General features: G+C 37.7%; 1 protein-coding gene and 1 pseudogene across 1 annotated transcript; one reads left to right on the forward strand and one right to left on the reverse strand.

Moving 5' to 3' along the window:
* Positions 1-45: 45 nt before the first annotated feature.
* LOC113671335 (uncharacterized) lies at positions 46-15,718 on the reverse strand. Its single transcript, XM_089212055.1, is given in 10 exon segments — positions 46-417; positions 5,153-5,507; positions 5,509-5,518; positions 6,566-6,698; positions 6,870-6,902; positions 6,999-7,031; positions 7,192-7,224; positions 7,754-7,821; positions 11,976-12,117; positions 15,505-15,718. Coding segments are annotated over 10 exon segments (1,140 nt in total). The 5' UTR covers positions 15,667-15,718; the 3' UTR covers positions 46-246.
* On the forward strand, positions 7,939-9,132 carry LOC149042838 (uncharacterized; annotated as a pseudogene).
* Positions 15,719-17,685: the final 1,967 nt, after the last annotated feature.

The following is a 17,685-nucleotide window of genomic DNA, read 5'->3' on the forward strand; positions in this document are numbered from 1 at the left end:
GGGGCGGACGCGAAAGTTAGTGTTTCGGATAAAAAAATCGATAACCTGTTTTACTGTTATTTTACTTTGATGTTGGTTTTACAACACAGCTCAAATGCCCTCCGAAAGAAAACCCAGTTTACTGGGCATATTTGAAAAATAGTATTTGCGTTAAACCACTAAACTTTTCTTCGTCTCGTTTCTGAGTCAACATTGTATTATCTTCTTCCTGAGTCCTGTTCATTAAATGGCTTTCCGTTTTTCCTCTTATAACTGACACTCCCAGTAGTGCATGTAGCAATACATCGTTGCTTCTCTATTTGTTAGAGTACCATCGCAAGAGCACTTGTAGGTTCTCTTTCCAGCTGAGATGGTGCTTGATAATTTAGCAAGTTTTGCGTCGTTTGTATCACAGTTTACGCCAATAAAGATTTTACCCTGGCGAAAAAAAAAAGACAATAATCATAATACTGATAATAATGATAAAGCACGTCAAGAGTTCGAAATGTGGATGACCAAAACTTTTCTTTTCTCTTTAATGGGTGTACACACAACGTGACGAAAGCCGACGCCTACAATCTGGGAAATACTTATTGTGAGTTTTCCGTGTCAAAATCGGATATCACAAATACAGCCTACACGTCTAGGAACCTGAGAAAAGAAAAATCCAAGTATTTGCTATTACTGGCCTTTAAAATGTACGCTGGATTACTAGTTCCCTCAGCGGGCAGGTCATTCGTGTAAAATCGATTTTTGTTGTCACTTATAGAGCGAGAAAAAAAAACCGATATTTTTTAACGTTTTTTTTGTTCCATTTCAGGCCAAGGATATCATTGCTCCGTGTGGGATTAAAGAAATAACCGTAGACACATTGAAAGGTATGAAATTGTCCAAAAAATTTATGTTACATTTGGCGGCAAAATGAACGTTTCCAAAGAGTTCGTGCCGAATTTCGAAACAAGTTTTTGAAGGTTTTCTTTTCTTTTTGTTTTAATGGTGATGGAGATTTAAAACTTAAAAGAGAGGAAATTAGCTTTGATTCTCCCAAATCGATGCGGCCTATGGCTAGAAAGTAATAACTGAACTTTATGACTTGAAGTGAGGCCTTACGACATATAGACAACTCCTTTGACCGGTAAATATTGTCTCAAGTGCTAATATGTCGTAAAGCAATCTTTAATAGTACATTTTTTTGTCAGAATCAAACAACTTTCACAATCATCAACTCAAATTACATTTGGTTCCGTCGCTGTAATTTCTTGACCATTTGTGAAACATTTTCTTTGTTTCGTTTTCATCCCCCGCATGTTTGAGGTAGCAACCACTAAGGTCACTGTTCACAATCCCTTACGTGTGATTTATCAATCCAAAAGTGATAGGTTTTATATTTACTTTTTCTTTTTTTCAAATTAGCGTTTCGATCTGGAATAATTAATGTGCTTTTACAGTAATGTGCTTGATGTGCCACACTCGCGGATCGGAGTAGTGTTAGTGTGAGAGCAAACGGAGTTACTTCTACAGAAATGTGTTATTCAACGCTCAGTTATCACAACTTAGCCTCATCTTAATACCAAATCATGCAGACATAATAACAATCCCTTGTTATTCATGATTACGACTAAGTATCGTGCTGGACGGATTGCCCCTTGTGAACAATGTCATTTCCTTAGACTCGAAGCTCTAGTAAACAAAGGTCAAATATTTCAAACTCTGTACGAAATTCTTCACGAAATTAGTTATGAAAATTTCATGCTAGAGCATTTGGTCGATAAATTGGGCTTTTTACTAAAAAAGAAGGTGGCTTTTATTGACCCAATTTCGTGGAATCGTAAATAAAACAATACTCAAATCATATCGAAACGGAAGTTCCTCTAATTTTCTCTTTGGACAGAAAATCAGATGGTCAAGACTGAAGTGAATAATTTTTTTTTGCTTCATCGTGTCGTTTGACTGATGCCACTCTTAATGGATCAAGACCTACGAGTGTTTACTTACAACAGGAATGCATGGGCAATGGTGGCCGTACCTGTGGAAACTTCGCTCCGTGCCGTCATGATTGCCACAGCTAAACCAAAGTGGCAAGGGCTGTTAGGAGTTAAGCAACAGCAGTGGCAGATATGATAAAGATTAATGGGTGATGTTTCATTTTATCACGATCTTTATACGGCTGTGTTTCCACGTTTGGCTTTGCCTGTGGAGTTTCCTTCCTGAAAACTACATCGTCATAGGTTTCGGTGTGATCTTCCTGTTTAGATTCCATTTCGAAATAAATGTTCTCCTGCCCGACCTTGATCTTAGTATCCATCTTTGGGTGGTATGATTGTGCCGTTTGTGAAATTAGTCAACTTTAGACGCTTCTTGGGGCGAGATGAAGAGATGCTGAAATGTGGTGCGATATGATCATATGATCATCACTGGCCTGATGAGTGAGCGAAGATTGACTGGTGCGTAAGCTATCTTAAAATAGGATAATGACAGGAAGTATTTGTTTCGACGTAGGCTTATAGATTTTACAATAAAGGATTGAACTGACATTATCATTTTCTAACCAGTTTCCAGTGTACAGTGAGTTATCAAGGTAGAAGCAAGTGAGGTATGGAGGGTTTCCTCATGATGTTTTAGTCTTCGATGGGCTGAAGTCAAACCTAAATTGAAATTCTCTAACTTTTAATGATCTACTGGTTTGGTAGAGGCCACCTTTGATTTCATTTAATGCTAAGGTAATTTGAGAGGTGGCATGAAACATTTTCCGAAATAGCTACTTTTAATTTCAACTTAATGCTATAAAGGCGCTGAGAAGAATGCAAAAGGAAATATTCAGAAACTCTTGCAAAGCAAGATACTGTAGCCATGTTTTCAACATTGTTTTTATAGTCCTATCAATTACACAAATCCTTACCTATTTTCCTCTTTTTAACATAATGCAATATTAGGCAATTTCAAATGCAGTCAACAGTTTTCACTCTCGAATTTAAGCATTAAGGTGTGAGAAGAGTAAATGTGACCTTTACATACTAGATGAAAAACATACACAAAACTGAAGAGAGGGCATGTGGTTAAGTTAAAACCTTTATTTCTTCACATGAGGTTACCTTTTAGAGCCATATTTCCGACAGTTATTACCTGTCAGTCGCTGAAGTCGCAGCGATATCAGGCGTTATCCTCTGGTGCCTGCTCATACTCCTTTTTAATTTGACATACTTACAAATACTTTTTTGTCCATTTATGTAAAACAAAATATGTTTGGACGATATCCTAAGGGACTTAAGTCTGAATTTAGCATTGATAAAAAAACATCGGTGCAGATTTAAATATGAGATAACAACAATTCGTAGTAAAACTGAGAGGTTTTCTGGGTAACATGGCTACCTAGTTTCACAAAACTTTCTTCCAGTTCCGACCTTAAAGCTGACTATCTCATTGAAACTCTGAATTTACTTCCATATATTTGCTTTTGAAGTGATATTTTAGATTTCTTATACTTAAATTTGATGCAGCCAGGGACAACTTCTCGAAATCGGTTTCACGCAAGAAATTAACCGAGTGACGATTATATGATAAATGTATGTTACAAGAAGGGCGCGGGGGGGGGGGGGGGGGGGGTTAGCCCTGGGGTTCCCGGGTACCCGTGTACCCGTAAGCCTCACAAGGGCTAAAAGAGCGGATGCGAAAGTTGGTGGTGAAAAAGAAACAGCGTTTCTGATAAATAAATTATGTACACCTTTGAATGAGTTCGGATGACAGGAAGGTCTAAGCTTATTAACTCTGACATCATGTGAAGTAAAGACAGTGTGGCTACATAGGGTGACTCTCAACTGACTTTGGAAAGTAATGCTACTTTGCTTTGATTTAACATTACTTCGCATTGTGACATGTCTAGAAAACTCGTGCCATCCTCTCTCTCACGCTTTGAGCAGATAACCTGTTTTTACTTTTATTTTACTTTGATTTTGGTTCTACAACACTCAACTGAAATGCCCTCTAAATGAAACCCAGTTCACTGGGCACATTTAGCAAATAGCACTTCCGTTAAATCACTGAATTGTTCTTCGTCTCGTTTCAGATTCAATACTATATTATTTTCTTCACAAAAAATCCTGTTTATCAAATGGTTCCCTGTTTTCCCTCTTATAGCTGACACTCCCAGTAGTGTATGTAGCAATACATCGTTGGTTCTCTAGTTGTTAGTGTACCTTCGCACAAGCACTTGTAGGTTCTCTTTCCAGCTGAGATGGTGCTTGATAATATAGCAACTTTCGTGTCCTTTGAATCACAGTTTACGCCAATAAAGATTTTACCCTGGCAGGAAAAAAAAGACAATAATTGTGATAGTGATGATAATGGTAACTTACGTCAAGAGTTCGAAAAGCTGATGAGCAAAACTATTCTTTCCTCTTCAATGGGTGTACACACGACGCGACGAAAGCCGACGCCTAAAATCTGAGCAATACTTATTGAAAGTTTTCCATGCCGAAATCGGATATCATGAATACAGCTTCCACTTCTAGGAGCGTAAGAAGAGAAAAATCCACGTATACGCTGATACTGGCCTTTGAATGTACGCTGGATCACTGGTTCCCTCAGCGGGCTGGTCGTTCGTGCAAAATCGATTTTTGTTGTCACTTATAAAAGTCATAAAAGCCGGCGTAGCGAATGTTTTGAAAAACTGATACTTGCAAACATTTTTTGTTCCATGACAGGCCGAGAATATCGTTGCTTGGTGTGGGATTAGAGAAATCACCGTAGATGCACTGAAAGGTATGAAATTGTCGGAAAAAAAAAAACAAAAAAAAAAAACAAAAAAAAACTTTTATCTAACATTTAGCGGCAAAATGAACTTGTCCGACAAGTCCGTGCTGAATTCCATAACGAGTTGTTAAATGTTTTATTTTCTTTTTTCCTTTGTTTTTCTTTTTTTGTTTTGTTTTGGTTTTGTTTTTAACTGATGATGGAGATTTAAGACTTAAAAGAGAGGAAATTATCCAAAACGATGCGGCCTATGGCTAGAAAGTAACAACTCAACTTTATGACTTTAAGGGAGGCTTTACGACATTTGGACAACTCCTTGGCCTGGTAAATATTGTCTTGAGTGTTAATATGTCGTAAAGTAATTTTCAATAAAAGATTTTTTTTTTTGGTCAAAATCAAAATACTAATTTTCCACTCAACGTACATTTTGTTCTGTCGCTACAATTTCTTGTTGGGCGATCCAGTTTGCTGCCATACCAGCGCTGGATAAAGTCTTAAAAACACAGGAACTGGCCCCAGGTCCAGGTGGACCCTGGGTACCATTGAACCCAGATGGTCCACGAAGACCTGGAACACCAGGTAGTCCAGATCGTCCTGCAGGGCCCTGAGTGCCATTATATCCAGGAGGTCCGGGAAGTCCAGCAGGTCCGGCAAGTCCAATGTCACCCTTTGTACCATTATATCCTGGAGGTCCGGCAGGTCCGGCAGGTCCGGCAGGTCCAATGTCCCCATTAGTACTATTGACTCCAGGTGGTCCTCTTATGCTTGTGTTGCCAGTAGTATTTCTCACCTACACAATTAAAACAACAACAACAACAACAATGATATTCACAGTAACCACTGCAATGACGATACTAATGAAAATGATTAGAATTGTGGTGATAATGACAATTAGCACAGTTACAATGAGAATGACAGTGACAGTGACAGCGAAAGTGACAAAGTGACAGTAACATCGACAGTGAAAGTGTCAGTGATATTGACTGTGAGAGTGACAGTGAAATTAAAAGTGAAAGGGAAAGTGACAGTGGCGGAGACAGTGACAGTGATAATGACGGTGATAGTGATAATGACGGTAACAGTGAGTGACAGAGACAATTACAGTAAAAGTGAAAGGGAGACAGTGGCAGTTACTGTGACAATGAAAGTGGCGGTGACAGTGACAGTGGCAGTTACTGTAACAGTGAAAGTGACAGTGACAGTGACAGTGGCAGTTGCAGTAACAGTAACATTGACCGTGACACTGATAGTAATAGTGACAGTGGCAGTGATAGTGGCAGTGACAGTTAATGTGACAGTGACAGTTAATGTGACAGTGACAGTGACAGTGACAATGACAGTAGCAGTGAAAGTGGCAGCGACAGTGATAGTGAAAGTGAAAGTAATTGTAACAGTGAAATTGAAAGTGGCAGTGACAGTGACAGTGTATGTGGCAATAAAATTGAAAGAGATAATGACAGTGACAGTGACAGTGACAATGTCAATGACCACGACAGTGACAATGAAAGTGTCAGTGATAGTGACAGTGGCCCTGCCAAAATGGGAGGCTCTTCTATGAAAAGTTGTAAAGAAGGAAAACAACATTGACAATCTTCGAAAATCCTCTTTAACTCACTATGGAAAACAGTCTTTGTTTTTGCGTTAGGCTTCGAGGCATATGTGCACCACGCACTTTGTGATGACCGTTAAGTAGCTAACTTTAAGTGAAAAAGACCATGATATCGAGCAGCTTGGGGCAGTGACTTGGCATTGCAAGATATCTCAGATCAGGTCTCTGATTGGTTGATTCGAAATTTGGTACGAAATGGCACACAAAAACGCATTCAGGTATATGTACCTTTATGATCCAGTTGCATGATGCTTTGTTGAAAATGCAGAAACCTCTCATTTACGCTTGTATTTAGACCAATCAAAACTTGGGCAGCATCCTGCACTGCGAAACGGATATCCTTTAGCTCTTTATTTCTGCCCTAAAAAATAAAACAGACCAAATCATTGTGTTAGAGAATTAGTGGGCCTACTAACGTTGATAAAATAAGTAGAGCAGTCCACGTTTTGCTTTTGAACATGATGATGATAGGGACTGTAACAGTGAGAGATTCAGATAACGACACATTCTTAGCGTTGGTATTGAAACTTACCTCGTTTTTTATGTTTTGCATATCTTTTTTCATCTGCCATAAAGTAGGAAACTCATGTTAAACTCAGTGCACTAATTATAATTTTTTCCCAATTTAGATAGAACTGGAAATGGATGAATTTAAACTTGCCTTTATTTCTAGCTCCTCCAACTCTGCTGAGACCTAACACAAGGAAGAAAAGAAAAGAAACTACTCAACATTATATCATTTTTCTAATGAATGGTTTATTCTTAGTGATGATTTATAATCATTCTCATTCTTTTCATTATTAAGATTAAAATGATCATTACGATTATTAGAGGTGAATGAACGGCAAACTTACGTTTTTCTTCAGTTCTTTTACATCCCTTGAAACCTATAACAATAAAAAAATGTAAAAAATATTCCTGATTGAGTTTCTTTGTACAATAATACTTTCTTGTGATTTCTTATTCATAATTATCTAATGATGATGATGGCTATAGAGGTGCGCAGTTTGCTTGATAAGGTTTGTACCTACTATGCTTCCAAAGTTGGTTAAAAAAATTAGGAGAACACTGGTAATGTCTGGAACAATTACACCCGAAAGGACCTATAGTAATGTTTATCAGGCTCCCCCAGGCACACAACAGCCTGATTAGAAATAACATTTAGATCACTCTATTGAAAAAGTTAAAGCAGAAGAAGTGTAGTGTTGTTAATACAAAAATGATGCATCTAGCCTGCGCCCCAGGGAAGTATTAAAGCTCTGTTTAAAAATGTCTATACCATATTTACTAATAATCTGCGAGTTAAAAGTCCTCTTGAGGCCCTCAGTCTTATGTACATACATGTACCCATGTATTTCACGTCAGTGCACTTTTGCTTTTAACAAATCACGGCTAAAGATTAAGAATTGCTCCTACTAAGTAATCTGTTAATGCAGAGAGGTTCCTTTTCAACTCTTGCACATTCTTTTGAAGTTCTGACGCTTCTAGAAAAGGGGAAACAATAAAAAAAACATAGAAAATGTAAAATAAAAAAAAGTGAAGGATTTCAAATGAAAAGATGAACACATGGATAAATAGATAAAAGATAAAGCAATTAACACATGTTGAAGTTTCATATACTGATAAGCAAATGCTGACACCGTTCACCAAACATCTTTTTAATACAAAAAGGGAGAAATAGGACCAACTCATTTTTGAACTATTACAAACAATCACTATCAAGAGAATTATTTGTTCAACTCTCAAAAATTTGGTAAGCAAAAGGCCTTTTTTTCCCGCTTCTTATATGTAAACGATCTTTCCAAGTTAGTGCATCATTCCTAAGGAAGAGGGTAAATTGTACGCCTATAGTAACAGCACTACATTTACGAGAAATAATGTAGAAATTGAGAAGAAAAAGATAATTTCGATCTGCACCTAGAAAAGAGTCGATTATGGCTTGAAGCAGTCTAGCTTCCTTTGAATTTGACAATAGTTTGCTAGTAACGCTTCACCCCACGGATTTTCGATAAGATTCTGACAAAATTCTACGCTGAAGTCCGGAAAAAAAATGGAAGAGAATACGAAACCTGCTCACTTTGCATTGTGCAGGCATCAGTCGACAGGTATCTCCGCCAAAACTATTATTCGACATCCATCATTAGCGAGTGAGAGTTCAAGAAGTCTCTAGAGACTCTAAATTCCAAGGCAAAATGTCAGAGATGCCAAGGCAAAGAGAAATTGGCCAACAGAGCTCAGCCACACACTCGAGTAGACGAAGAATAATTTTGGAGTGAAGGAAAATTTAAAAGTCACAATGGTGTTGCCTGTACAAACGTTACTTTAAGAATCTGGCAGATTATTTGGGTTTCAGAGGCCGCTAGGACTATTACAACGCTTACGTTGAAGATTTTTCCATTTTTCAAATGGCACCTAGTAGCAAAGTTGTTCAGTTTGAAGAAAATCCAACCAAAACCAGGCAAGGCGGATTGAGAAACAAAACCCGAAGTTCTCCTCAGCAAATGTGGTCTACCGACGGTGGTGAATGGGATCTCGTGCGGCTTTGCGAAGAGTGGCTTGCACGTCGACCCCATCCAATTAGAAATTCCGGCCCTCTGTGCCTTGAAACTGTTTTTAGCCCCTCCATAAGTGTGGGTTGGCCAAATCGAGAATGGGTGGGCATCGAATCAGCCAAGTAATGAAGTCAGTTGCAAGTTGTTTACGAGAGGAGCGAGCCAAGAAAATAACAAACCATTCCACAAGAAAAACGGTCGTTGCGAAATTAAAAGAAGCGGGCCAATCACTTCATAACATTATCCAAGTTACTGGACATGACAGAGTCTACGCTGCATGATTAGGACCAAACAACGGAGAGCGAAGGAAGGTAATTGTCTCGTATAGCAAGCGGGTACTATGCTGCAACATCGACTTTATCAGTGATAGTATAAAGGTCGATCGCCGGCAACTATTTCTTCCTCTTCTCCAGGCCCAGAAGATATAAACATAAAGGAAAAAATACCAGCTCATCCGTAAAAAAAGTTGTAATGCTTTCTTTTGTTTCTTGAGATAGCTGTAGTTGATGTATGCCGATTGTATTTTCGAAACTTACTACGGCGCGAGTTTCAAATTGTGTGTATTTTTTATAAAACGCCAGAACTGTCTTATGTCAATTTGCTTTTTGATATGCAGGGGAGTTCCCATTATATGCAGTGCTTTTTTTATTAGATGCCGTACCCCTCTCATTATATGTGCTACTTATGATGTTATAAGCTGTACTTTTGTCGTTATATGCAGTACGTTTGTCGTTATATGCTGTGGTTTTGCTACTATATGTAGTGCGTTTGTCATCAAATGCAGTGATCTTTCCATTATACCTACATTTTGTCATTCTATAAGCAGTGTTTTGTCATTATATAGGGTAGTTTACGCATTATATGATGTACAAACGATATAACCTCGTGTACATTTCGCTTTATTTGCTGTCCTTTCTTCGTTATATCGAACCGTTGTTATGATCTACCCACAATGCAAAGCACGCGTGTCGGATCCAAGCTCCTCGCAGCCTGATGCCGCCAGTTTGGTTTGTTTTTGCGGGAAAGTCGAAGAAAGGAGTCTATTATGGAAGCCATCCTTGAGCAATTGGGGCTTAGTGCCCTTTTGGAAAGATTCAGCGATGAGAAAGTGGATACACATGTCGTATTGGCGATGTCGGAAAGTGCTCCAATTCACTTAGGGGTCGCGACCATGGGCGATCGAATTCGTATTCGAATTCGAAACAACTTTGCAGGGAAGCCGTAGACTGCAGAACGGTGTCGATTCTGTCGATCGCAGTTCATCCGGATCCGGATATAATAAAGCAAATTGACGGGCCTGATTTTTTTCTCAGGCCTTATTTCAACTGGTAGTTCATTAGTGTTCATAACTATGAGGATCGCTTATATTCGTTTCTTCAACCGCATTGCACATATATGATTTTCATATATTTACAGTCACATAAGGCAGTGTTGGCATTCCATACTGCATAGTCGTTTCATACGAATTCGATCACCCATGGTCGCGACCCCTAAGTGAATTAGAGCACTTTCCGACATGGCCAATACGACATGTGGATCCACTTTTTCATCGCTGAATCTTTCCAAAAGGGTACTAAGCCCCAATTGCTCAAGGATAACGAAGAAAGGACAGCAAATAAAGCGAAATGTACGCGAGGTTATATCGTTTGTACACCATATAATGCGTAAACTATCCTATATAATGTCAAAACACTGCTTATAGAATGAAAAAATGTTGGTATAATGGAAAAATCACTACATATAATGCATAAGCACCACATGTGGTAGCAAAACCACAGCATATAACGACAAACTTACAGCATATAACGACAAAGCACAGCTTATAACATCATAAATAGCACATATAATGAGAGGAGTACCGCATCTAATAAAAAAAGCACTGCATATAATGGGAACTACACTGCATATAATAAAGCAAATTGACCTAAGACAGTCCTGGCGTTCCATAATTTTTCGTTCTTTGGCTGTAACGCCTGGTTGATTATTTAATTGATTGACACTTGAACGGTGGAATGATTGGTTGTTGTTAAGTAATCGTTTTGCTTGAGTGGTTATAGTCTTTATTATTATTTTTTTTTCAACTTTGTTTTAAAAGCCGATTTTAAACGTTGCATTTCGCTTTCGTCGAAGATTTTAATGGTCATGTTTTAAATAATCATGTTTTTTAGGTTCATTTTTTTCCCGAAATTGTAATTGTTATAATTAATTGGCAACAGGACTTAGTGTCGCCCAATTCTGTCAGTCATGTTACGAGTGATTGACAATCACTTTTATGATTACACACCGAATTGAACTCCACTCGGTCTGTAACCATTTTTAATTATCTACATGAAACTTTGAATTTTCTTGGTGTGTATGTTAATCAAAATTTCAATTTCAAAGTTTAGAAAGGGGGGATTGATTTTCATGTTAATAAATGAATTCACGTGTTTAATACTACAAGCACCATTGAAAACATGGACATTTATGCTTTTCACTATTTTTTATAACCACATCTTTTGTCAGATATTATTACGTATATGATTTACTTTTCTTGCCCCGACTTAACAATTTTAGGTATTGGAAAAAGATGAAAAATGGTCAAAGTTCTCGATTCAATGACTCGGAGCGTTTGCGACATTTACAACGTTTCCAGCCTTTGCATACTACATGACGCTAACTTGGTGTTGAGAGGCTCACATCATTAAGATACCCTTTTGAAGAAAGCACTTTATATGTCAAAGATAGATTATTCGCTAGTTAAATTCGATATTTTTCCTTTTATCCCAAGTAACCGTGACAACATCCTGCAAGCGTCTGACTGTGATATTCAACGCTCAGTTGTAACAACTTAGCCTTACTTAAATATCAAATCATACAGACACAATAGGAATGCCCTTGTTGTTCATGATTACAGATAAGTATTATGATGGACGGATTTTCCCTTCTATAAACAATTTTCTTATAAATCCTATACAAATCATAAAACTCAAATCCCATCGAAACGGAAGTTCCTCTAATTTCCTCCTAAATAAGAGATGGTAAGGACCTAAGTGAATTATTTTTTGCTTAATACTTACAACAGGTAGGAGCAATGGTAGCCTCACCTGTAGAAACTTGGCACCGTGTTGTCATGATTGCCACAGCTAAAACCAAAGTGGCAAGGGCTGTTAAGAGCGAAGCAACAGCGATGGCAGATGCGATAAAGAATGATTGGTTATGCTTCACTGTATCAGAATCTTTATACGGCTGTTTTTCGTTTGGTTTTGCCTGTGAAGTGTCCTTTCTGAAAACTACATGGTCATAGGTTTCGGCGTTATCTTCCTGTTTAGATTCCATTTCGAAATAAATATTCTCCTGCCCGACCTTGATCCTTGTACCCATCATCGGATGGTATGATAGTTGTAGTGTGACCTTCAAGAATGTTCTAGAGGTAGCTGTGTCATGCTGAGTTATCCCTGAATCAATATATAAGTGGAATCTGTTGTAATGTTTCGGAACGTTCTAGATCCTCAACCGTACCTATAAAAGCCGAGTAGATGTAGCGAGTAGTTTAGTTGCTGGTATAACCCGTCAGTTATCAATAAAAGTGTATGCTGCAGAATACAAGACGTCCGCACTTCAATTGTGCCGTTTGTGAAACAGATCAACTTTAGACTCTTCTCGGGGCGAAACGTGCTTAGAGAGACCTAAGAGATGCTGAAATGCGATGCGATATGATCATATGATCATCACTGACCCGATGAGAGAGCTAAGATTGACTGGTTCATGAGCTGTCTTAAATAGAAAAATTACCGAAGGAATTTGTCTCGACGTAGGCTTATAGATTGTACAATAAAGGATTGAACTGACCTTAAATGATGACGAAAGAATTATTGAACAAAATGATTATGCTGTCTTGAAACTAATGTAGGTTATCACTATCCACCCACTTTCCAGTGTACAGTGAGATGAGATATCAGGGTAGAAACAAATGAGGTATAGAGGTTTTTTCGCTTGCAAAAAAAATTGTTTTGGACCTGACTCAAACTTCTTTTGCACCTTTATTTTCAATTTTTTAAAAAATATACATATATTACTATTACATCACTCTGGAGTGTCAACAATAGGGTTTTTAACAATTAGGCGAGCGTCTACAACTTAAATGGCTCTTATTTCCTCTAAGGTAAATACACCATCAAGCGAAAATTGCGTGAAATTATAAAGTCGGGCCATCTCAGTTTTCCAAAAACTCGAAAGGAAAATTCTATGAATCTTTGGAAATTAACAGTACAATTCCTAAACTGAGAGTTTGGCATTATTGTTCGCACTGAATGCGTTTGGCTTGAAGTCATTACCGGAACTTTACCACCGGCCACAGAACTTACACAGGCGTTATTAACATACCTTATTATTGTCAGAAAGAGCACTTTTCTGGCAGCTGAGCTTGACCTTTTTTTAGTTTTTATGCTTTGTACATCTTCAATGGCGCAAAAATACTTTGATTTCTCTCACGAACGCGGCAAAAAAGTGTCGCGAACATAGCAATGGCTTCTCGATTTTAATTGGCTGCTTTCATTTGTTTATTTCAGCGTGCTAAGTATAGGTAATCACATGAGGCCAAGTACTATTAAGGATTAATTGCACGAGAGTTTTCAAAATTTTCCAAAATTGCCCTAGTCGCGAAGCGACGAGGGCAATTTGGAAAATTTTGAAAACCCAAGTGCAATAATAGCATAATCATTAATTATTAATCCTTAATAGTACGAGGTCTCATGGGATTACTTGTTTATCAATAAAGGGCAAAATTTATACGAAGGAAAATCACGCGCGCAGTCTATTTTTATCTGGGAAGCCTGTTTAGCGCTACGGCAAATCATCAATCAAATTGAACTGACCAATCGATTCAATGAAATTTTATTCTCCAAAACTGTGTCGTGATACACTGCCAAAAGTCTAGAAAACAAAGCTCATTTCAACAGAGCGTTTCTGCCAACAGAAAAACAACAAAGTAACAGGTAATCATGCCCTCTCTTGATTACTAAAAATGCCCTCGATTAAGAAAAAAATGCCCTCTCTCTCAACCAATCAGCGCTCAGTAATTTTGCCCTTTATTGATAAAACACACGAACCGACAAAATGATAATATTTAAATTCTTGGCATCATCTTGATAAGCTTTAGCTCGAGTTAAAATCGACTACCGTTGTACTAGAGAAAAAGAAAGAGATCCGACCAGGCGGGTTGTGGCTTCACTAGAAGGATATGAGATATCTTAGAACACAGAATGAATAAGGTAGTTTGTATCTCAAGCTAAATCGACTGGACCGCTCTTACGAAGTCTTAAATACGTAAAAGTTTTTATCGATGATCAAAGGAAACATCGCTGACTCGGTCTTTTTTCTCGGTGAATCTTTGTTGGTTTCAAAAGATGATAACCTCTAATCTAGTTTTAAGAGGCATTACAACAATTCCGAGAGCTTTTGTATTTATTCGGTTACTGATGCGATTAATAAGAAAGCAAACAAACAAACAAAAATACAAAATTGCTCTTACCGAATTATTTTGTAGAGCCGAGAGGATTCTCGCAACTCCTAAACCTTCTTTTCGATCTGTGACTTATCTGGAAGAGTAAATAGTTTAATACTTGTAAATGGAAAAATATGAAAAATGATTCGACGCAGAGGGTTTGATTTATTATATACCTGCATTTTATACAAGTAAATCTCATGACTATATGTCGAACATTTTCTTTGTTTCGCTTTCATCCCTCGCGTGTTTGAGATAGCAATAAATAAGGCCATTGCACACAATCCCATACATGTGATTTATCAATTCAAGAGTGATAGGTTTTTCAGTTATAAATTTTCCTCTTTTTTAGTTGGTGTTTTGTTTAAGAATAATTAATGTGTTTTACAGCAATATGCTTGATGTGCCACACTCGCCGATCGGAGTTGTGTGAGAGCAAACGAATTTACTGTTAAAGAGATATGTTTTTCAACGCTCAGTTGTCGCAACTTAGCCTCATCTAAATATCAAATCATGCAGACATAATAGAATTGCCCATGTTGTTCATGATTACGACTAAGTACCATGATAGACGGATTGCCCCTTGTAAGCAATGTCATTTTCTTAGACTTGAAATCCTCTACTAATCATCAGTGCGGAGCAAGCTTTAGTTAATAAAGGTCAAATATTTCTAACTCTGTACGAAATTCTTCAAGAGGTTACTTTTTAATTTGGAGATAAAAATTTTATGCGAGAGTAATTGGTTGATAAATTGGACTTTTTACAAAAAAAAAAGAACGTGGCTTTTATTGACCCAATTTCGTGGAATCTTAATAACAAAAATACTCAAATCATGTCGAAACGAAAGTTCCACTAATTTTCTCTTCGAACAGGCAATTAAATGGTCGAGACCGAAATAAATTATTGTTTGTTTTATCGTATCGTACGCGTTTGACTGATGCCACTTTTAAAATTTCAATAAATCAAGACTTACGAGTGTTTATTTACAACAGAAAGGAGCAATGGTAGCCATACCTGTTGAAACCTCGCTCCGTGTCGTCATGATTGCCACAGCTAAAAGTGGCAAGGGCTGTTAAGAGCGAAGCAACAGCGATGGCAGATGCGATAAAGAATAATGGGTTTTGCTTCACTGTATCAGAATCTATATACGGCTGTGTTTCCACGTTTGGTTTTGCTTGTGAAGTGTCCTTTCTGAAAACTACATGGTCGTAGGTTTCGGCGTTATCTTCCTGTTTAGATTCCATTTCGAAATAAATATTCTCCTGCCCGACCTCGATCTTAGTATCCATCATCGGATGGTATGATTGTGCCGTTTGTGAAACAGATCAACTCTAAACTCTTCTTGGGACGAAACGTGCTTAGGCAGACCAAAGAGATGCTGAAATGCAATGCGATACGATCATATGATCATCACTGACCCGATGAGAGAGCTAAGATGGACTGGTTCGTGAGCTGTCTTAAAATAGGCAAATTGACAAAAAGAATTTGTCTCGACTTATACAGGCGTTATTAAAATACGTTGTTATTGTCCGAACAAGCACTTTTCTGGCGGCTGAGCCATCCTGTACCAAATATTTTTTAGTTTTTATGCTTTGTGCATTTTCAATGGCGCAAAAACACTTTAATTTCTCTCACGAACGCGGCAAAAAAGCGTCGCGAAGATTGTACGATAAAGGATTGAACTGACCTTAAAAGATGACAAAAGCATTATTTAACAAAATGATGATGCTGTCTTGATATCGATCCAGGTTATCACTAGCCACCCACTTTTACAGTGTACAGTGAGATATCAAAGTAGGAGCAAATGAGGTATAGAGGTGTTCATTTTGATGTTTTAGTCTTCGATGGGCTGAAGTCAAACCAAAATTAAAATTTTCTTGCCTTTAATGATCCACTGGTTTCGTAGAGGCCACCTTTGACTGCATGTAATTCTAACGTAATCTGAGAGGTGACATGAAACATTTTCCGAAATGGCTACAGTACATGACAGTGTGGCAAAATTGGTGCCTAGCTCGAAATATCGACGATAAAATGGAGTGTTTCCCTCCAGGAATTTTGGATGAATAAATGATGATAGTGTTCGAAAATTCATTAATTTATTTGAAATATGCTGTAGTTGCCTTGCGTTGTGAAACGGACCTGTCTTGAGACAGACGACGTTGAACGCACAACACCAGTTACTTGGGGCGGAGTTTAGATTTGGCATTGACGAAAACTCTCTTTGATTGGATTGATTTAACTGATTTTTTTGCTGAAAAAAATACCGTCGTCTCCTCAAGAGGGAGACTTCTTATAAGCCCTTCTAAAAATGCAATTATTTTCTGGACCCAAATGTTTCATCCAGGGATAAATCTCTGACTCTGTCACAGTTAATATTGATAAGTGATTTACGTGTGCTCCTTTTATTACATAAACCAACAGAATACGAATTGTTCGAAATTTGCGCATGATAAAACGCATTGTTTATCATTCTTTAATTAGACTGGGAGTTTAACCTTAAATTATCAATCAAATCCCTTCATTATTTTACTTTTTTATTAGATACTTTTCTAAAGGTGCACTATAAGTCTGTAATTTAGTCTTCAGGGTAGTTTAGAAATACTGCTTTGGGAACATCTCACTTTTATTGTGAGGCACGCTGATGTCAATGAATACTTCACCCATACGATTCCTTCTCAAAAACTTTTTTTCAAAACTTTTTCCAAAAAATTGACCATATCAATTTTGATAAGCTTTGTTTGAGCTGCAAACTGCAATCATTCCACTCATCGAGAAATACCGATCAGGTTATGAATAGAGAAGGAAAAACGGTCTCAATTACAAACTAGTGACTTGAATGAGTTTGACTGTGTTGACAAGAGTCTAATTGCAGTACAGTAATGCTGTAGTGACATAAGAAATCCGGTATGAGGCCAAATAATCAGGCAATGCCAATGATTGAACAAGCACACTGAAGGTGCTAATAATGACAGACAAACGCATTGAAAGAAGAAGAAAAAAACGCGCTTTTAAAATTATTTTGACTCAAAAAATTCACGCCAGTATCAAGTAAGAGCATGATTGGCATGTGTACGGTAATGCCGCCGATGGCCAGGGGAACACATTCAGTTTCTTTATTTCTGAGCTTTTGCGGCCTTTTTGTTGTCGTCTAAGAATTATTTTGACTCTTTATTACAATTTCTACTTATCACATAGTTCAACTACTAGTCACATACAATAAAAATAGGCAAACACTAGCAATAATGTGTCAGTGAAAACAGTCAGCAGTACAACCAACAAATGAACTTCATTTGCTGCGTGTGTCTTTCACC

The sequence above is a fragment of the Pocillopora damicornis genome, chromosome 7 (assembly GCF_964200805.1).
Source record: "Pocillopora damicornis chromosome 7, jaPocDami1.2, whole genome shotgun sequence".
NCBI lineage: Eukaryota > Metazoa > Cnidaria > Anthozoa > Scleractinia > Pocilloporidae > Pocillopora > Pocillopora damicornis.